Source organism: Elephantulus edwardii, unplaced genomic scaffold (assembly GCF_000299155.1).
Source record: "Elephantulus edwardii isolate Elephantulus edwardi_28Jun2011 unplaced genomic scaffold, EleEdw1.0 scaffold00021, whole genome shotgun sequence".
NCBI lineage: Eukaryota > Metazoa > Chordata > Mammalia > Macroscelidea > Macroscelididae > Elephantulus > Elephantulus edwardii.
The window spans coordinates 1,739,963-1,761,730 of NW_006399771.1; the positions used below are offsets into that span (position 1 = coordinate 1,739,963).

At 48.4% G+C, this 21,768-nt stretch overlaps 1 protein-coding gene across 1 annotated transcript in view; it reads right to left on the reverse strand.

The window, feature by feature from the left end:
• ZNF423 (zinc finger protein 423) overlaps window positions 1–21,768 on the reverse strand; it is a 291,741-nt gene that overhangs the window by 157,529 nt on the left and 112,444 nt on the right. Inside the window, exons 2-3 of the mRNA XM_006882506.1 lie at window positions 17,753–20,967; window positions 8,928–9,012 (exon numbers count right to left, since the gene is read on the reverse strand). Coding sequence (XP_006882568.1) covers window positions 8,928–9,012; window positions 17,753–20,967 — 3,300 coding nt within the window. The remainder of the gene's footprint in view (window positions 1–8,927; window positions 9,013–17,752; window positions 20,968–21,768) is intronic.

Below are 21,768 nucleotides of genomic sequence, written 5' to 3' on the forward strand. Positions count from 1 at the left end.
CCACCTTCCCAAGGAGCAGGGCCAGCTAGCCACATAGCACAAGCCACATACCAGTCGGGTCAACTCTCTGTGCTCTCCTCGCCCTCGCCCCTCATACCTGAACCAAACTAGGAGGCCTCCATTCTCTTCCCATCTTGTTCACCCACCACAGCCTCCAGACTATCCTTCAGAAAGCTCCCAGCCCTGTCCAGCCACAGGATGCCAACAAGTATCGACCAGCATCCGGTAGAGGATATAATATAAAGGAGCAGAGTAACGCCATCTAAAACCATGAGGAATGGAGGGCTGGAAATACATGCCCTAAAAAAAAAACCAACGCAGCTGCTTCTAAGCTCTGACAGTCGTACCCTGTGGGAACATGAACCTCAGGTTGCTACCTCTGCTGGTTTTTCACTAGAAACCCCAAAGGCAACATCTTCACGAAACAAAATTGACCAGGAGCTCCCATATTTGCACTTGGCATCCAACGTCCTCCATGGTCTGTCCACAAAGGAAGTCTTCAATCACTTCGCCCCACAGGGCTGCAATATAGCTGCTCCGGCCCAGTCAGGCCCAGCTCTCCAGTCATGCCTCCTCGGCTCCTCCCTCTGGGCTTGTCCTCTTCCAAAGAGGCGCCCCAAACCAAGGCTCTCCTCCTTCTCAGGCACATCCTTCAAGGACCACCGCTTATCAGCAGTGAAACTCCGGGAGAGGCCTGTTCTCCAGTGACTGACTGTTTTCCTTGTCGAGGCTGTTCCCTCTACAGAAGTGGCTCTGCCACAGAGAAACTCTCATCCTTCAAAGACGGGGCCTTTCCTGATGGGCCTATGAAATCCCAGAAGCCCGCATTCCAGAAGCATGGACTTCACCTCATTTTATGTGTCAGGATGCCCTTCAACCTCCCCCATTGAAACGGGACTCCTGACAGTCGGCTGACCACAGGCCAAGGCAAAGGCTTCAAACACAATGGTGAGCTCTGGCTCCCGAAACTACTGACTGCAGGAACTTGGACAAGTCATTTAACCTCTGTTCGCCTTTATCCATAAGATGAAGACACAGCACCTATACCCAGCAGCTGGACAGGGGCTCAGTGAACTATGAGCACTCACTCTTGTGTAATGTTAACCTCCATCGCTGTGAGACGTATACACTAAGACATTCCCTATAGAATGTTGTAAGCTCCAAACATCTAAGAGATATCATCTCACCCCAGTCAGAATAGCAAAATTTAACAGAACAGCAAACAACAAATGCTGGCGAGGTTGTGGAGAAATTGGAACCCTGATTCACTGTTGGTGGGAGTGTAAAATGGTGTAACCACTGTGAAAGGTAGTATGGTGCTTTCTCAAAAAGTGGCAAATAGAGATACCATTTGACCCAGCAATTCCACTACTGGGAATATACCCCAAAGAGACCACAACTGACATCCAAGCAGATATATGCACACCCATGTTTACCACAGCTTTGTTCACAATAGCAAGGAGTTGGAAACAACCTAAGTGCCCATCAGCAAACGAATGGATAGAGAAGCTGTGGTATATTCACACAATGGAATACTGTGCTGCACTGAAAAACAAGGAATTCATGCAATATTATTAAAAATGGGTGACTCTGGAGAACATTACACTGAGTAAAGTATCTCCATCAGAAAAGGACAAATATGCATGGTGCCACTGTTGTAAAACAGGACTGACCTTGGGGTTGGGGGCAGACTGAGAAAGATGGGTTCAATAATGTATACTGCATTGAAACAGATGAGGGAGAAAACTGTTTAAAAGGGATATGTGATTAGGTATTTTTGTCATGACAGGAGTCTAGAAAGAAGGCTACATGGTGGAGTGGACCTGGGGGAGGGTTTGTAAAACAATGAAAGAATTTTTCTTTTACTTTTCCAAGAGGGTACTGTACTAGCGGAGAGGGTTGAGACGGGAGAAAAGTGCAACAGTGATTGAATGGAAATCCAAAGTCTCTGTAAATTTTTACTGAAATTAATAATAAATTTAAGTTTAAAAAAAGAAAAAGAATGTTGTAAGCTCTCTGAGTGCAGAGGCCATGGCCTCATACACCTCCATTACCTCAAAGAGACCCCACAGCTGTAAGCACACAGTAGGTGCTTCATAAACGTTCTCTAAGAGATTGCATTCATGAGGCCACGGAGAACAAATAGATGAGGGCAAGGAGATAGGATTGGGGAGAGGAGACGCCCTCCCGCACAAGGTCTGGTTACTCTAGAAGCCCAGCCCCAGGTTTCATGGTCACATGTAAAGATGTCTGTGACTGTATAAAAATCTCACCTGCATTGAAATCTGAGCCTTGGAGACCAAAGCTTCTTGCTGCCTGGCTCCCCAGGCCTCTGACGCCCACATGTCCTGGAAAGCTCGCAGCACCGCAGAACAGGAGTCGATGAGGGGCTCTGTCCAGTCACCAGAGAGCTGCCTGCCACCGAAGCTCCCACCAGGGCCAGGGGCCTGCCAAGCCCTCCTCCCTCCTCTCCCACAACTTGAGCTGTAAGCAGCCCCCTCCCTCATCCTCTATCTGAGGCCGTGCTGCTTCCAGACCATGAACAAAGCGAAAGGTGGAAGGGGAAGGGGGTGGGGGGAAGAAATCCACCTTTGAAATCACTGTGGTCCAATTAGCCAGGCTCTCGCTCTCCACGCTTACAAACAGGAGTGTGCATTAACACCTGCTACAAAGGCAAACATTTTTAGATATCTTCATCTTCACCTCCCTGACACACCGGGGAAAGCACGCGGAGCGGCCCATGACTGACAGGGAACCGTTTCTTGTTATACATCAGCAGAGGCATTCAAACACAAGAAATTAAAAGTCCATCAATCTCCCTAGCAGAATGAACTCCCAGGAACCCCTCGTCCCTCCTGGTTCCTCCTCTCCCTAGCCTGCTGGGCAGACCCACCACCTACACAGATGGGGTCAACACCTGCACAGGACTGATTTAGGGTGGTAAAAGATGCCCAGAAGAGGGAAGAGCTAAGATACTAGGTGCTAAACCCACTGAGCAGGGTTTTAACATAGCTAGACGGGAAACTGAGCAGTTATTTTCTATAAAAGAGCCTTCATAACCACTCATTCCATATAAAAGAGAATGACAAAGGAAAACAAAAAGACAAAGAAACCCCTCTCATAAACTTCTGGAGGAAGTATAATTTGGTATAAACACTTTGGGAAACTCTTAGTCTCTACTACATCCAAAAGCTCACTGCCGTCACGTTGATATTAAGTCAGGGCAACCTCCCATCTGTTTCCTGAGGCTGTAAATCTTAAGAGGAGGAAATATCTCATTTTTCTCCCATAGAGTACCTGGTAAGTTCAAAGCACAATGCTGTGGTTATCAGGCCAACAAATAACACAAAGCGCCACCACAAGGAGGTGCTGGAAATGTCAGACTGAATAGGAATAGAAGCAAAGAGTCATCAAAAAAGACTATTTCAACATCTATCCTGAAGTGTAAAGTTATCTATATACTATCTGTATAACATCATACCCAGATATAAACAAGGAAAAATCTGTTAATAATGACTATCATTCAAATTGATGCACTAGCCAACGCCAAAGATGAAAAACACTGAGCTCTACCAACTTCTGCATTTTTAAACTGACCGAGAACATAATCAAAATGCATTAAGAATGATGGCTGATTGGGATGTAGAAGTTGGAAGGAAGTAAGACCTTGGTGACAGAGAAACAAAAGCCAGAGATCACGTGATAGCCTTTTATCTGACTTACTCATTGCCAATACCATTAAATAAACCAAAACAAAACAGTGATCATGTATGTGTACCTCACATGATGAAACACACAGGGATCAAGCTGACTTGCTGTTTGTTGTTGCCATCAAGTCAGGACCAGCTCATAGCTGACCTTCCAGGAGATGTTCAGTGGCTGTAAGTGACATGGGAAGAGAGGGCCCATCTTTCTCTCTCATTGCAGCTGGGGCATTTGAACTACCTGTCTTTGGGTTGGAAATGCAACTCTTTACCCACTAAGCCACCAAAGCTCCCTTAAGTTTACCACATCAACGGAAAGAGACAAGTGGAGAAGTTCAGGTATCTTAAGACCCAGAGCACAGGCTAACTATGAAACTGATTCTCAGTTGGTGCTATGAAAACAAGTTGATGAGAATCAAACTTTGAGTTTATCCTGTTTGAATTTAGAGACGATCTCAAGAAAAGATTTGATGCACTAAACACTAATGACTGAAGACAAGATGAGTTGTGGGATGACATCAAGGATACAACACACGAATAATGCAAACGGCCATTAAAAATATAGGAGAAGGAAAGCAAGCAAAACGCTTGTCAGAAAAGAACTTGATGGAGTCGTTAAAGCCTGAGGGTAGCTATTTAAGAAGCAGGTTGAAACAAAAAAAAAAAGGAAGATAAGCAAAGATGTATAAAAACATTTAATCAAAAGGACAAATGGATAAATTAATGACTCAAATCTCAACTTCCACAACCAAGGGGAGAGAAGAACAAGAGGGTAGTTGCATTGTTAACCACTCATAAAAGAGGTTACAGTAGAATAACTTAGATAGAGGGGAATAAAATGTGGGACAACAACATAAACCCCATAAAAACGGCTACATTTACTGATCCAAAAGGGAGTGGTGGAATCCCCACGATCATGACCCTTAGACACACTTTAAACCTGCAACAAAATTCACCCTCATGGCCCACCTTTCAACAAACAATTGCTGGTGGTGGTCAGTGCCATCAAGTCGAGTACAACTCATAGTGACCCTCTGAACAGCCATGGTGAACCCTGCCCTGTCCTGTGCCGTCCTCACCATCTCTGAAACACTCAAGCCCATTGCTGCAGTCACCGTATCAATCCGTCTCATTGGGGGTCTCCCTCTCTTTCACTGACCCCCGTCTTTCCGAGTATGATGTCCTTCAGCCCTCAAAGGTGACCACATGGAGGTGCTCACTCTTTAGATAACCAACTACATGAAGACAAAAGAGCAGCATTTACCCAAGGATAAAGCCAAGAAGGCAGGAAGGGGGGAAACAGAAGAATTCATGGACATGAGAATAATAAGAAAGGAGAGGGAAGAGTGCAATTACACTGTGTTGTAATTAATGTTATAAAAGGTGTATTAATGGCTGAATGGAAAACCAATCTGTTTTACAAACTGTCATTCCATCACAATTAAACAAAGAAAAAGATGCTGCAATGCTCTGGTGTAGAGTACTAAAATGAATGGAAAAAATGATGCAGCTCAAGAAAACAAAGTGTCCTAAAGAAAGGTGCAAAGCCATAGGAATTAGAAATTCAAAAGGGAAGAATACATTCAGCATTTCTCAAACTGAACTAACTGAAAGAAGAACTCAAGCCTTAAGTTAAAATACTGAAAGAAATTATGGGTAAAATATTTTTTTTACAAAGAAGCATCAAAAGGAGACTGAAGGAATACAGAGAACAAAGTACAGAGTACAGGATACAGAGTACAAAGGCCAGTGATACTCAAGGAAAATTCTAAGCTATACTGAGAGCAGTGTTGGGAAAATGAGACTCTGAGACCTAATGGAATACCAAGTGTGATGTTTCAACAACGGAATCAACCTTTGTTTGGAGGTATTCCTAATCTATGCCAAGAAATTTGGAAATCAGCTACCTTGTCAATTGACTGGAAGAGATCCATATTGGTGCACGTTCCAAAAAGAGGTGATCCAATAGAATGCATAAATAATAGAATAATATAATTAGTCACAAAAATATCATGAATAATATCAGAAATAACATACACAGTAAAATCTTATTGAAAATAACTTAAAATAGCTGCAGTAGCAAATGAACAGTGAACTGGCAGAAATTCAAACTGGATTCAGAAGAGTCCTTTATTTGGAATAAAGGGCTGTGGATGATCAGATAGAGCTTGACCAGAAGCAGAGAATCCCAGAAAGATGTTTACCTGTGTTTTAATGACCATGTAATGGCACTGAGTATTTGAATCATAATAAGTTTTGAGTAATATCGCAAAGAATGGAAATCCAAGAGCATTTAATCAATCATTCTCCTACATAAACTCAACATCATCCAAGAAGTGATGGTTCAAACAGAACAATGTTCTACATGGTTTAAAATCAGGAAAAGTGTGTGTCATTGTTGTATACTTTGACCAAAGCAATTCACAGGCTGAGTAAACAATCCAGGATGCTAGACTATATGATGAAGGACTCAACATTAGGATTGGAGAAAGATTTCTTAACAACCTGCAGTATGCAGACAACACAACCTAACTTGCAGAAAATGAGGGAGATTTTAAACACTTGCTGATGGTGCTTAAAGGCTATAGCTGTCGGTATGTATTCCACCTAAACCCAAAGAAAACAAAACCCCTCACAACTCAACTGATAAACAACATCAAGACTGACAATACCAAGGACTTCATTTTACTTGGATCCATAATCAATGTCCATGGCGGCAACGGAGAAGAAATCAAACGGTGTATTGCAATGGACAAAAACCGATTGCCAAGAACTTCTTGAAAGTACTAAAGAACAACAATAACCCTTTAAAGACTAAAGTGAAAACCCTTGGCATTTTTCAATTGCTTCATATGCATGTGAAAGTTGGACTGTGAATAAGAAGACGAAAGAAATAGTCATACCTTTGTATTGTAATGATGTCTAATGTCGAAGAATATGGAATTGCAGCCAGGATGTTCCTTCTTATCTTTGCTTAGAAGAACATTAGTAGGAGACTTTTTGTAAGCAAGGATCATGAGACTTCCTTGACTATACTTTTTATTAACAGGGGTCAATCTCTTGAGAAAGATAGTATGTTTGGTAACGTAGAGGGCCACCATCAAAGAGAAAAGTGCTCAGTGAGATAGACTCAAACAGTGGCAGCAATAACAGGCTTACACACGGGGAGGGGGAAGGATATGAGAATAGCACAGGATCAGGCAGGGGAAGGGGTTATGAGAATGACACAGTATCAGGCATAAATTCATTCTGTAGCACAGAGATAGGCTGCTATGAGTTACAATCAACTTGACAGCACCTAGTATTATAGCTGACTAATGCTTGTTTGTTACTTTGCTGTACTGTGGTGGCTAACATGTTGCTATAATGTTAGAAGTTATTCTAATGATATTTCAGATACCAACAAGGCCACCTCTAGATGACATATTTCAGAGGAAAACAAACTCGGAAGAAAGCTGGCAACCTACTGAAAACCTTATAGCTCGTGATAGAACTCTGCACAACTTGCTCACCTTGGGCCTGTCATCAGGAGAGAAAAATTTCTAGAATTTATTGTATTAGTTGAAGGTGGCAGCTGAGGAGAACAAACAGAGACCCTCAGTGGAGAGGACTGTCAAAGCAGCTGTAAGAATGGACGAGCTGGCAATCACGAGGCTGTCATAGGACTAGACAACACTGTGTCCTACTATATATAAATTTGCCTAAAGTAGAGGCTCTGTTGGTTTAGCGGTAAAGAATTACACTCCCAAACAAAAGGAACATGGTTCCAATCCACCAGTTTTTCCACAAGATAGCCAGTCTCCTCCCATGTGATTTACTGCTTTGGAAAACAGACTGCTATGGGTCAGTTTCGACCCACTGGTACCTAACAACAACAAAGTCAGAGTAGATTCAGTGACTAAAGCTAAACATACACAAACTCCATGCAATTCCACTCCTAGAAAGAGCCTCCTTAAACTCACATGCACAGACGTACACCAAGAGGCATGCATAAAACAGTTCTTAACAAAATTATTTGAAATGAGTCCAAAATGGAAATTAGCCAAATGCCCACCAAGTGTAGGACAGATAAAGATTGGCATATTCACACCAGGGAATATTACACAACAGAGAGAAGAAACCATTTCCATCTACAGGCCAATAGTGTGAATGAGAGAAATTTGCAAGACCCAAAGGGATCTACACCTTACAAGTATTTATATAACAGTCACAACAGGCAAATTATGTTCTTAGACATCAAAAAGGGGTTCACTTTTTCGGCAGGGACAGTAGCTAGGAAGGGTCTAAAGGAAGAACTTATGGAACACAGTAAAGGTGTGTCTGGCTCATGAGTGTTGGGTACACAGACACGATTGGCTCATGAGAATTCATCACGCTGTACACTTACATGACTTGGATGAATGTATACAGTAAGAGGTCTTACAAACCATATCTCAGGTGGCACGGCTATCGTTAAGGCCATAATGGCATGTTACAGAAATCAGAGAATGAAATACAAATCAGGACAATGAGCCCATGACTGAAATGTCACTGCTCAGATTTAGATAAGGTGATCACGTATCAATCAAAGGTCCAGAACATCAAGACCTCAGAGCTCCCTAAGGCCTTTCAGGTCAAACCCCGCTCCCCAACTCCTGGGTCAACCTTGCCGTTTCAAACCTCTGTGTCTTACTTGAGGGGCCCTCAAGTACCAAAGACACCACATTCACCTATGAAAAATAATGAAAACTAGGGCACTCTGAAAGATTTCCTTCTGGAACGGCTGACTCTTCCCAAGTCCAATACCACAGGAAGAGGAATAGAAAAAGCACCTAAATAACTTCATAAGCATTCCGTTTTGACAATGTGTCTAAGGAATTCACCACACTTAGTGGGGAACTGTGAGTGGTTAAATCTATTCAATGTCATGACATACGAAATTGAAGCATAATTGCCCCTGAGTGCTTGACAACTGGAAAGCATTTCTTTTCAGAAATGGAGGGAAATTTATGCTTGGAAATGGAAGAGATTGTCAAAATTCTGATTGTAATGTGAGTGGAGCTGCGACAAGAAGGTTCAGATGGTTAAAGCGCCCTGGCTCTTGACATTTTTAGTCCCATTTGAAATGTCTCAGAAGCAGCAGCAACAGCTCCATCCTTCGCCCTAAAAGCTGGATGATTGGAACTGCAAATTTCAAAACCCAATGAGGAGCCGCAGCATGGCGGGGAGGAAACGCTCTCTTACCAATCATGTGGTTGGCAACGTGGATTTGGATCTCTCTCTCACTTTCGAATGTCATCTGGCACTTGATGCACTGGTATGTCTTTTTCTGTTTGGAAATAAAAAACAAAGGAGTTAGGGAGTTAGAAGGCAGAGAAGTGCAGAAAGCCAACGTTTCTGAAGGGGCTGGGTCGAATTTCCCAAAACAGCTCTGCCCCCTCTCGGGTCTCACGGGCCATCCCCGTCTCACCTCCCTCTGAACTCAGCTCTAATACCTTGTACCTTGTGTGGGATTATCAGGTTCCATGAGGGATGTTCTCCTGTTGTATCTGGGGAACTGTCCCGTCCCAAGGTGGGTAAATACGTCAGAACCACACACAAGAAGTGAGGCGAGGTTAGCTTGCTTACTGTGACTCCAAACCATCTATAGTTCCTCCATCCACCTGTTCATCTCTCCACCCAGCTATCATTCTTTCTACTCATCCATCTACCCACCCCTGTCTACTCAAGCACCAGTCTACCCACGCCTGTATCTGTATACTCCACACATTCACCCATTCACCCACCTACCCATTTTTCTGCTGGCCATCTTCCAGCCTATCCAGACATCTATCTACCCATCTGTCTATCTACCCATTCAACACCCATTAATTCACTGAACTATCCTCCCACCCACTTATCCACCTCTGAGCCATTAGGCCGAGGTGCTCATGTGCCCTGAGTATGCATCGTCCAAGTGATCCCACAGGAGGCTTACACACAGAGAGAACAGTCAGCAGATGCACTGGGTTGGGTGGGAGGAGGGGAAAATAATGACTCAACAGCACATAACAACAAAAATATACTAAATTAGTTTGTTTGTTTGTTTGTTTGTTTGTTTGTTTTGGGGTTTTTTGTTTGTTTTTCATTTAAGCCTGATGTTTAGAGTCAACAAGACCTCTGGAGAGGGTCTTTGTATTTAAAAGTCAGTTGTTATTATATTTTGAAGGAACATTCTTCTAAGTGGTTCAGCACTTTTCTGTCAATATGCTGTACTGAGGTAACCTTTGGTTGCTGTGATGCTGAGCCTGTGTCACTGGGGTATCAAATGCCATAATGGTTATCCATGGTGGACAATGTTTGGTGGAGCTCCCAGTTTAAGACAGATTTGGAAGCAGGAGTGGCATCCACTTCCTAAACAACATGTCTCTGGAAACTCTATGAATTTTGATAAATGATAATAGTTATAGAAAAGCTTCAGGCTTTTGTTCATAGAGTTGCTATGAGTCCTGATTGAGTCAATAGCAATCAACAACAACATCAGGAGTTTCAAAGCTCCAGAGAATGGTTCTCACTCTCTAAAAACATAAGCCGGAGTAGGTACAAAACCAAACTCCAGACAGGAGAGCTTCTGCCAGTTTTCAGGAAGGACTCTGGCTGTGGGTCCCTCTCCTTCCCTCCCCTCCCCTCTGCTCTTCTCTTCTCTCTCTCTCTCTCCTCTCTCTCTCTTTCTTTCTGTAGGGGTTCTCTTCCCAGTCAGAGAAAAAAGAGGGAAGAAAATCAAAGAGGAGTAGAACAAAGGACTAAAGGACCAATGAACACCAGTCTCTACAAACTGAGACCAGAAGAACTAGATGGTACCCAGCCGCCATTACCCACTCTGAGTAAGAATTACAATAGAGGGTCAGCTGGGACACTCGGTCGTGTGCTCCGTTGTTAACCAGAGGTCATATGTTTCCAGCAGTTTGAATCCACCAGCAGCTCTGAGGGAAAAGCACAGTCGGCCTCTCCCCATTAACATTTACAGCCTTGAAAACCCAAGGGAAGGTCACTATGAGTCAGAATCAAGTTGACATTGTTAAGTTTTTATCTGCTTCATAGAACAGGCGGGAACTCTGCAAGGGCAGTCCATTGCGTGTTGTGCTTGCTGATCAAGAGGCCAAGCTCATTCAGCAGTTCAAATCCACCCGTGGCTCTAAGTGAGAAAGAGGTGAAATCTTCTTCCACGGAGATTTACAGCCTGCAGGAGGATCGCTACGTGTCGGAATTAACTTGAGGGCAGTGGGTCTGGGTATTGCATCGAATGGGAGAAAAATATGGAACACAATGCAATATAAAATAGACCATGCTTACTGGCCTAACAAGAGACTGGAGGGATCTCCAAGTCTGCAGCCCTTCATGACCCTTCAAATGTGGATCTGAAATCACCAAGGTGACTCAACTTCTAGCTATACAACACATAAGCCTCGGAGATTACACCAGGGAGGAACACATGCCCCACAACAACGCAAGCTCAAAAGGCAGCGTTTCCACAGGTTAAAGCTCAGTGGGCAAGAGCAGATAGGAAAGAAGGAAGAGTGGAAATGGAGTGCACAGGGATAAAGTGGGAGGATTATTGATTACAATATGAAGATTGTCGTTAATGTTACAAAAATATAGTATTAATATTGTGTTGAACAAATTTGCCCTTTAAACTTTCACTCACACGAAAAAAAAAAGTTTAGGAAACACTGCTTGGTTCAAAGTTAGGAAGGGTGTATGCCAGGGATGTGTCCTATCTCCATATCTTTTCAATCTATAGTCAGAACAGATTATCCGAGAAGCTGGGCTCTATGAGGAGGAATGTGGCATCAGGACTGGAGGAAGATTCATCAACAATCTGCTTTATGCAGATGACACAACCCTGCTTGCTGAAACTGAGGAGAACCTGAAGAGAATCTTCTTTCTGCAGAAGGTCAAGGACTGCAGCCTTCAATATGGATTGAGGCTCAGTGTCAAGAAAACAAAGATTCTCACCACTGGGCCAACTGGCAGCATCAGGATGGATGGTGAAGAGATTAAGATTGTTAACAGCTTTAGTTTGCTTGGCTCCACAGCCAACAGTCTTGGCACCAGCATCCAGGAAATTAAAAGATGTATTGCAATGGGAAAGTCTCCTATTAGGGACCTTTCCAGAGTAATGAAGAGCAATGGTGTCACTCTGGAGACTAAGGTGCACCTAATACAGGCCAAGGTCTTTGCTATGACTTGCTATGCATCAAAGAGCAATAACTAGGTATTATAGAAGGAGAGTTGATGCCTTTGAGCTGCGGTGCTGGAGAAGAGTATTAAATATACCATGGACTGCTAAGAAAATGAACACGTTCATCCTGGAGAAGGTTAAACTAGGCTGCTCCTTGGAGGCAAGGATTCTGAAGCTTAATCTGACGTACTCTGGACATCCTGCAAAGAGGGATTGGTCCTTGGAGAGGGACGTCATGCTTGGGAGGGTGGAGGGACAGAGGAGGAGAGGAAGACCCTCAATGAGGTGGACTGATTCAGTGACTGGGGTAATGGGGATAGGAGTGTCAGAGACAGTGAGATTGGCACAGGACAGAGCAGGGTTTAGGGCTGTTGTACATAGGTTTGCGATGAGTCGCACGCAACTTGACAGCACACAACAACAACAACATAAAGAAAAGGCTGGTACACAAATGTATGTGCACACATTACCAGCAGATGTAAGGGTGCTTGGTGTTTGAACACATGGATGAATGAATGAAAGCCATGCATTCCAGGCGTCCTTTCTGACAATGCCCTAGGAAGATTTGTAGGATAAGGACTGCTACCCCCTTTAGGAGGATGGTGTGAGGGAAAAAGAGGGTGTGAGCTATGGTCAGGGTTAAAGAGGAAGGAACACATGCTCCAATCACGGATCTGTGTGGGTGGGGAGACCCCAGCCACACATAGTTCAGATGCATGTGAGAACAGCCCTGGACTGAGAGGGTTTTCCTAGCTCTTCCTAGCGGCAGATGAGTGAAGTGGGCTCACTGTGGAGGTGGAAAGGCTGCCCCGAGTGGGCTCTTCCTGGTGGGGCAATAGTCCAGGTGGTCAGGGCTGGGGGAGCAGTGGAGCCTAGAAAATCATGGGTGCTCACTCACTCAGATGCACACAGAGCTGGGCTGTAAGACCCACACACAGGCGTACAAGCACATACACGTGCATCCTTACACACACTCAGTCCCACTCACCACTGACGCACATACCCTCACAGGCACCCTAACACTCAGCTACCTGCTCACAGACTGTACTTGCCACATTCAAAGACAAGTGCAGGTGCCTTCCAGACCCACAAGCTCATAGCCAAGTTCATCCCCTAGGATGAACCCCTAGGATGAACCCTTCAGTCTCAGGGGTCTCACTGAAAGCCCTGAACTCACATGCCTCACTCTTAAATAAACTCACAGATGCCCAAGCAACAAGGTCAGCCCCAGACACCCACAGAGATGTCGCTTTCCAGACTTGATGTGAGCTGAGAACAGGACCTGAACTTTCTGGCCTCTCAGGCAGGTGGGACATAGGTCCAGAGGAGGAGTGGGGTAGGCCTTTCCCTCACCTTCCCCTCATTCATCCTTCTGTCTCCCTCCTGCACGACCCTTGGGATCCACTAGCCTTCCCTCTAACACCCCATCCTGCACGGCTTCCCCTCCTCCCTGTGAGCTTCAGCCACTGAGGAAAGACATAATTACAGAATTGGGCTTTCAAAGTACCTCTTCCACCACAGTCCTCTTTCCTGGTCTAGGCTTGGCTTCCCTACAGCTGAGATCTAGGGTCCGTGACCAGAAGAAGTCTCCCTCACACTGTTCAAAACAACTTGAGGGGAGTCCCAGGACAGAAGAAGAGCCTATCTGGGAACGCAGAGACAGGAAAGAGAGGGCGAGAAGAACCAGACAGTCCTTCACGAAGGGACAGAGAGTAGGGAGGTAGTGGCTTTAGCTGTGGAACCTGCAGGATCCTGGTCACAGCTAATGCTCACTGAGCACCATTATGTGCCAAGCATCCTTAGACCGGCTCCCACTGGCGGGATTCAGCGTCGCCCTGCAAGTGGCATTTCCGGAGGTGAGGTTACCGACGCAGCTTGCAGGCAGGCGATCAGAGACTGGCATCTGAGATGCCATGCTGGCCACCAGACCTCCCGGCCAGTCCCAGTCTAAGGTGCCAGAGGGCTACTGGGATCAGGGTGCGGCCCTCAGCTGGAGAGCTGTTTTTCGAGCTGTAAAACAGGTATCATTTGGGTGAGGAAACCAGAGCGAAACTCCCACGACATGATGTAGGGCCATGTCTGCCCACAGACCTGCACTTGAGGTGAGGCTGTTATTACCCATAAACATAGAAAAGGAGGAGGCAGAAACTCAGAGCTTCATGCTCCAACCAACAGCAGCCTCAGCCCCACAGGAACCCAGTCCTCTGAGAGCTAGTTGCTATGGATACCCTCCCGAGGGTCCCAGGCTGCCAGCCCCCAAGCCCCCACGCAGTCCCCAGAGTCCGCTCTTCCATGAGTGAGTCCTGGGAGAGGAGGGGCTAGGCTGGCAGACAGCTGGGCCCCTGCCCCGGGGCGTGCCCAGACAGGGGGCAGGGCCCCGTGGGGGGTGAGGGGAGCTACCTGGGCTTTGTCTGGTTCCTTTCTGTGATGGCCCATCTGCTCAGGCCTCAAGGCACTCAGTAATGTGACTTTCCCCTCACTTCCTCTCAGGAGGCCTGAGGGCAGGACAAGGGAAGTCTGTCAGCCCTCAGAAAACAAGGCCCCACACATTTGAATCCCTCAACGGCTTCGCACAGCTGTGTGTCCCTGAACCTAAGGCCTCACCTCTCTGAGCCTAGATCTCCAACACAGGCCATTTCCTACCTTCTAGGTTGTTGCCATGGAGATGCTACAAGAGTAGTAAGAGTTTTAAGATGAGTCTTACTGGTGCAGTGGGTTAAATATTTGGCTCCTAAAAGAAAGACTCCACACACACCCTCAAATAACTCTTTGAGAGAAAGATCTGGTGATCTCCTGCAGAGATTGTTGCTGTGTACCGTCGAGTCAGAATCGACCCATAACCGACCCTCCATTGGGTTTTCAGAGGGAGTTAATCACACAGGAAGAAACTGCCCATCCTTCTCTCACAGAGCAGCTGGTGGATTTGAACCGTGTGCCTTAGGGATTGCAGTGCAGCTTCCTGCCACTAGGCCACCGCAGCTCCCTATGAGGCAGTTCTATCCTGTCACACTGGGCTTCTGTGAGTCCAAGATCAACTCAGCACCTCACAAGAACAGGGGTTTAAGGAAACAGCTGCCCTTGGTTTAACCCTGGTTGATTTAATTGCGACCCCACACATGTCACAGTAATGCTGTGTTCCACAGGAGTTTCAAGGGTCAACTTCTCAGCCGACTGTCCGGTTTTCCTTTTGCGGTACTTCCAGGTGGATGAACTCAAGGCTTTAACCTTTGAGTTAGCAGTTGATCACTTTCATTCTTTACAACACCAGCTACTTCAGAAGCTTTAAGAAGCAGTACCTAGTGCCAGATTGGTACAAACCAAGTGTTTATCAACGGACAAATGGATAGAGAAACTATGGTACATTCACACAATAGAGTACTATACAACACCAAAAACAACAAAGAATTTATTAAATACTGCATATTATGGATGCATCCCAAAGGACATTAAGTTAAATAAGTTAGTAAAAAATGGACAAATACTGTATACGACTATGGCTATACAAAAGCAGAGCTCTGATGGTCTCATGGCAAGAAGCTGTGCTGCAATCCCAAAGGCACGCAGTTCGAGGCTACCAGCTGCTTCTTGGGTGAAGGATGGGCAATTTCTTTCCGTGTGATTAACTGCCTCTGAAAACTCGCCACAGGGTCAGCTATGGGTCAGTTCTGACTTTATGGTACAGCAACAACAACAACAACATTACAAAGGTAAGGTTTACACACAGCTGGAATAATTCTTGAATGGGAGAGGAAGGAGTCAGGAGTGAAAATTAGTAAATAGATAATGAGCACATATTAAGACAGGTGAAGGGAAAGGCATTATCTAGTAAGGGGAATTATCAGGACAATATCATAAAGACAGAGAAGTCTGAGAGGATTAATGGAAATCGGAATCACAGAGAGGAAATGGGAAAAGTGCGACTACATTATGGGTATTGTAAATGAGGTTAATGTACAAAATGCATATGAATGGTTAAATGAAAAATAATTTGCTTTCAAGTCACAATAAACAACAACAACAAAAATTTAAAAATCAAAATGGGCAAGAGACAACTCAAACAGCCCAAAACTCTGGGCCCTGGATGCAGCATTTCTGTCTTCAGGAACCTTAGAGCAGAGAGAGAGGTAGGGTTGGAGTGCTCTCAGAGCTCCTCGTCCTCCCTCAAGCGGCCCTCAGTACTGCAACCATGTGGGCTAGGGCACCAATTTGCCTGGTACAGCACTAGCCAGGAGCGTGTGCTGGGCACCAGACCCTGCCCTGCTCCTATCCCTCTTCAACCTCCTGAAATTTGGAGGCATGCAGCAAGCCACTGAGCAGTTCCGTTGCCTCAGTCTCCTCTTCTGTGAAGTGTGCCCTCAGGGATCCAGTTACTAGGCTCAGCTGCTAACTGCAAAGATGACGATTAGCATCTTCTTAGAGGCACTGCAGAAGAAATACCTGGTGATCTGCTTCTAAAATAGCTTTGAAGGGGCAGCGCTGGGCAGCAGGGACCTCTCAAGGAGGTACCACAGGACTCTCGTTTAAGATCCCAAACAATAATAAGGAGGCCTTGCGGCAGGTGGGGGGTGGGGACAGCCCTTCGAAGGTGCTTCTGCTCTCTTTGAATTGAGGCGTGGTATCTGGCCCCCGACCCCAGGGAGGGCTCCATCCTCTGTCACAGGTATTTCTTCCTGCTCACAAGGCCTCAGTGTACCCATCTAGAACACAGGGCTGCAGGGTTTTCCCTCCACTCTCTTATCCTGTCCTACATTCTTCTTCCACTTGTCTCTACAAACCCCAGAGTCCCAGGCTGTGATGCCAGGCCCTGATCCGAGGCCAAACACTCTCAACAAATACCCAAGAGCGCCGTGCTGGGTGGTCTTTCCCCAGACCCTGCCTCCTCAACAGTGGTGCCAGGAGCAGCCCCTGGCGTCAGGCATGCCTGAGATGCAGCTGGCGCCTCCTCAGCCTGGAAGCAGGCAACACAAGCTCAACAAGAATCTCCAGATCTGGCCTGTCCGACAGTCAAGAGCCATGGCAGGGGGGCGCTGGGCAGGTTCCAGCCTGGTACCTCTCCACCCCTGCAGGTCCAACAGAGGCCAGGGCCTCCCCACATCACTGAGGTGCAGTGCTCAGAGACCCGGGGATCCCCGTTGCTTCATGGAACCCTTAGGCAGGATTCATTTCTGCTGCTTCTTGGTTCCCCAGGCACCCCCAAACATAATGGGTGCTCAAGACAAATATGATGAACGACTAATGAATGAATCAATCAATAATAACAGCAATTGGAACCATTTCCAGGGCCCTTCCCCGCGCCGGCAACTGCACTTACAATAATGATGATATTGATGTTAACATCAGCTGGTAATCATCGCTTGATTGAGCCCTTACTAAAATGCCACAATATTCTAAGCCCTGTATATAAATATTATCTCCTTGAATTGTCAAAAGAAGATAGGGATCTGAAGCCCGGAGAGGCTAAGTGACTTGCCCAAGGAGACTTGGTAACGGAGTGAACTGGTCCACACCACATCAACAGAGGGGATGACAGCCATCATGGCTACGTGTCAGCTCCTGCACTGGGCCCTTTCTGGCATCTGGTCGCTAAGTCAACTAATTACTTATGTTATCTCCTAGTCACAGATGAACCCTTTTTAACTGAGGCCCAGAGAGAGAATTAACATAAGTGATGTCACACAGCCCAAAAGGCAAATGACAACTCTGGGAGTCTGTGCAGGGCATATAGTTCAGCCCCAGCACTTCAGGAGGGGACTGCGTCCCTCTGCTCTGGAATGCTATCCAGAAATGCAGAGTTCAAGCTTTTCAGCTCCTTGGAGAGCTGGTGGAGCACTGGGCAGGACACACTTACCCGGGGCACTGGTGACGTCTGGGCTCCTTTCCTTGGGCCGCTGGTCTCGGGCGTGAGGTCACGGTGGTCCACCTGCATGTGACTCTCCAAGTCCTCGGGACTCTCAAACTTGACACTACACTCGGGGCAGCGGAGGCCGGTGCAAGGCCGGTCTGCGGGCTCCGGCGGGGCCAGGCCACCCACCTGTCCATTGGCACTGCGGGCCATGCAGCCGGCACAGAGGCCGTAGGGCAGCCCGTTGACATCAAGCTTCATCAGGTCCTGCTTGCTGCGGAACTCCTTGAGGCACAGGGCACACTTGTAGAGCTTCTGCAGGCCCTGGCCGTTGGGGGAGGACGCAGCCGAGCTGCCCGCCAGCTTCTGCATGTGGAAGGTGCCGTGGATCTTGAGCTCGAGCGTGGAGGTGACGGTCTGCATGCAGACCACGCAGCGGAAGCCGGTGAGTGAGTTGCGCAGGTCAGGGTGCATCTGGCAGTGCTCGATGAACTCCTCCTCGCTCTGCAGGGGCATCTTGCAGATGCGACAGGTGCCCGTGTCCAGGCTCTTGCTGTGGGTCACCTTGTGCTCGGTGAGCGTCAGCAGCGAGGGGAAGCGCTCCCCGCAGATGGGACACATGTAGTGCTTGGCGGGGCCCCGGTGCGTCTGCAGATGCTCCCGGAGCCCGTTCTCCGAGAAGAAAGTCCGAGAGCAGATGTTGCATTTGTGGCTGCCCTTGATGAACTCGGCCTTCTTGCGCGAGCCGTCGTCTTCGCCTGGCCTGATGTTGTGGTCCCGCAGCCGGTGGTTCTGCAGCAGCACCTCCATGGTGTAAGCCGCCCCGCAAATGTCACAGCCGTACATGGGCTCCGACGCGTCCACGTCGTCCTCGCTGGCCTCGTGGCTGTTGGGGGCCTCGGGGTTCTTGAGCAGCATCCCCTGAAGATCGGCGGGCTCAGCCTTCTTGGGGGTCGCAGGGGGCACCCCGTTGGCGGTGCCGTTCTCAGCGGCCGCATCGAACACACAGTGTTTCTCCCGTAGGTGCTTCTCCAGCAGGATGATGGCGTGGAAGGCCTTGCTGCAGAACTTGCAGTTGTACTTCTTGCTGTGGGTGGTGATGTGGCACTGCAGCTCCACCTCCGTGCTGAAGGTCTCTCCGCAGAAGATGCACTTGTGGGCCTTGGCGGGGTTGCCCAGATGGCTGTGCTTGACGTGCATCTGCAGGTCGGCCTCCTTCCGGAAGTCCCAGTTGCAGGCCGTGCACCGGTACATCTTCTTCTCGTTGCTGTGCTTCACGGCCAAGTGCACCTGGATGGACACCTTGGAGTCGAAGACCTCCTGGCACAGGGTACAGTGGTAGAGCACAAAGGTGTGCATGTCCAGCAGGTGCTTCTGCAGGTCATCCACGGAGGAGAACTGCTTGTCGCAGCTTTCACACATGTAGTGCGTGGACGTGGTCATGTAATGCACCGTCAGGTGCTGCAGGAGGGACTCCTGGGAGTCAAAGTCCTCTTTGCACTGGGGGCAGGCCTGCTTCCGCAGGAGAAGCTCCAAGTGCAGCTTCAGGTGGGTCTGGAAGCTCTCGAAGTTGGAGAACTTGAGGTCGCACTGGTTGCAGGGGTACTCGCCGTTGGAGATGGAGTTGGCACTCGCGGAGAGCCTCTGCCTCTTCGGGGAGGACACCTCCACATCCGAGGAGACCGGGCTCTGCTCTGTCTTGGACTTCTTGCTGTGGGCTAGCGGAATGTTCTTGTGGTTCTCCTTGATGTGCTTGGTGAGCTTGAGGATAGAGCCGAAGATAGGGGAGTTGGTACAGTAGGGACAGGAGTAAACCTCCATGAAGGACTGGGAAGGCTGCACGACCGGGGACTCGAGCTTAGTGCTGCCAACGCTGCAGTGGGCCTGCTGGATGTGCTCGGTGAGGGAGGACTCAGTGAGGAAGCCCATGGAGCACTGATTGCAGAAGAAGGCGTTGTTGCCGTCGGGGGGGTTGGCATTGGGGCCACAGTGGGAGACACGTATGTGCTCCTGGAGGCTGTTGATGTCTGCAAACATCTCAGGACAGTAATTGCAGTGGAAGGCAGAGATGTTGCCGAACTGCATCACGGGGTAGGCGTGGTTCTTGTGCAGCTTGCGGACGTGCTCGTTGAGGTTGTAGAGGGTGGGCATGGAGTCCAGGCAGATCTGGCACGTGTGGCTCTGCTGGGGTTTATCGGCGTGGATGGTCTTCAGGTGGATCTCCAGCACGGCCAGGCTGTTAAAGTCCCGCTTGGAGCAATAGGGGCAACTGTAGACGACCTTGGACCAGCCCTGCCCATCATCCCTCATCTTCTTCTGACCCCGCAGCGGTTTCAGGGTGGAGTCTGGGGTGGAACCGCGCTCCACGGACGCGCTGGAGTCAGGCGTGGCGCTGCTCATGGAGGCCACGCTGCCCAGCACGGGGTCGGGGCTGATGCTGTGGTTGCTGGAGTCCGGCTGCCGGTGACTGTCCAGGTGACAGTAGACCTCCTCCACCGAGGAGAACTGCTCGGGGCACATGGGGCACTTGTGTTTCTTGTTGGCATGGGCTTGGTGAATGTGGGTGAGCAGCGTGTTCTCGTCGACGAAGACCTCGGGGCAGTGGATGCACTGCAGGTCTGCCTTCTCCGAGAGCTGGGGGTGCCGGGTGAGCACGTGCTTCTCCAGCTCCTCCGTCTGACTGAAGGTCTCCTCGCAGTAGTCACACATGAAGTCGTCCTTCTTCGCCTCCTTCTCCGACTTGGCCAGGTGCTCCTTGTTCTTCTTGTGGGCCTGCATGTGACTCTGCAGCGAGCTGGTGGAGGAGAAGCCGCGCTTGCACACGGTGCACTTGAAGGGCTTGCTGGAGCTGTGCGTCTTCAGGTGGATCTTGAGGTGGTCGCTGCGCGAGAAGGCCGCCTCGCACTCGTGACAGTGGTACTTCTTGTCGCCCGTGTGCAGCTTGATGTGCCGGTCGCGGCTCCTCTTGTGCTTGAAGAGGCGGCTGCAGTAGGTGCACTTGAACGGCAGCTTGTCGCTGTGGATCTGCTCGTGCCTCTTCAAGTAGCTCAGGCGGATGAAGGACTTGTCACAGAACTGGCAAGGGTACGGCAGCCCCGTGCCCCCTTCCTCCTCGCCGAGACCCAGGTCACACCCATCTCCGATCATCTGCGTGGGTGACGCAACATCCTTGCTGGAGGGAGATGAGGCCACCCAGGAGAGTTGTGGGTCGTCATCACCATCTGCAGGGGAGAGGCAGAGCAGAGATTAGAGGCAATTCCCAGAGCCACAGAGAAACAAGGAAGGAGCTGGAGTCTCAGCAGAGCGTGCGGAGAGGCTGGCCAGCGGCTGCAGACGGCGTGGGGAAGGGTGTGCCCTCAGAGAGGACTGGAAGCCAGGGCAGCACCTCCCAGACAACAGAGGGGGAAATGCCTCGGCACCCCCTGCACTTCACCTTCTCAGGTGCAGGAACCACCCCACCAGGAGGCGGGGCCCTCGGCTGCCTCTCTGAAGTGGAAGGGGGCCAAAATGGGGCAGGGGCTGGTCAGCCTGGACAGAGTCACTGGAAATCACCTCTGAAATCAGAGGTCAAAAGGAGGGCAGGTTCTACTATCCAGTCAGGACGTGGAAGCCAGTATCCCTCCCGGCTTCTAATTCTGGGGGAAAGATCCTCACCTGGTCCTTGGGGGGACTGGGAGAAACTGGCAAAAATAAACAAAAACATAAAGTTGCACTGGGATAAATCTGGACACAATGCACTCCTTTCTTGGGGGGCAGGGGACTGGTAAAGCCAGAAACTGTACTGCCGACAGGATGCGAGGTGCAAGGTCATGGGTACACGACAGCTGGCACAGAGGTGGCACAAGGTAGGCAAAGCGTCCGAATGTCTCCTGGTCACACTATACACAGGAGTCCGGTTTCTTTGTTTCTACTGGTTCCGGGTTCACTCAGGACCCTTAGACATCAACTGATGAGGGGACCGTGATCAGAGAGTGAGAAAGGACATGGGTGTCACAGCTTGCAATCCAGGCCCCCTTGGATAT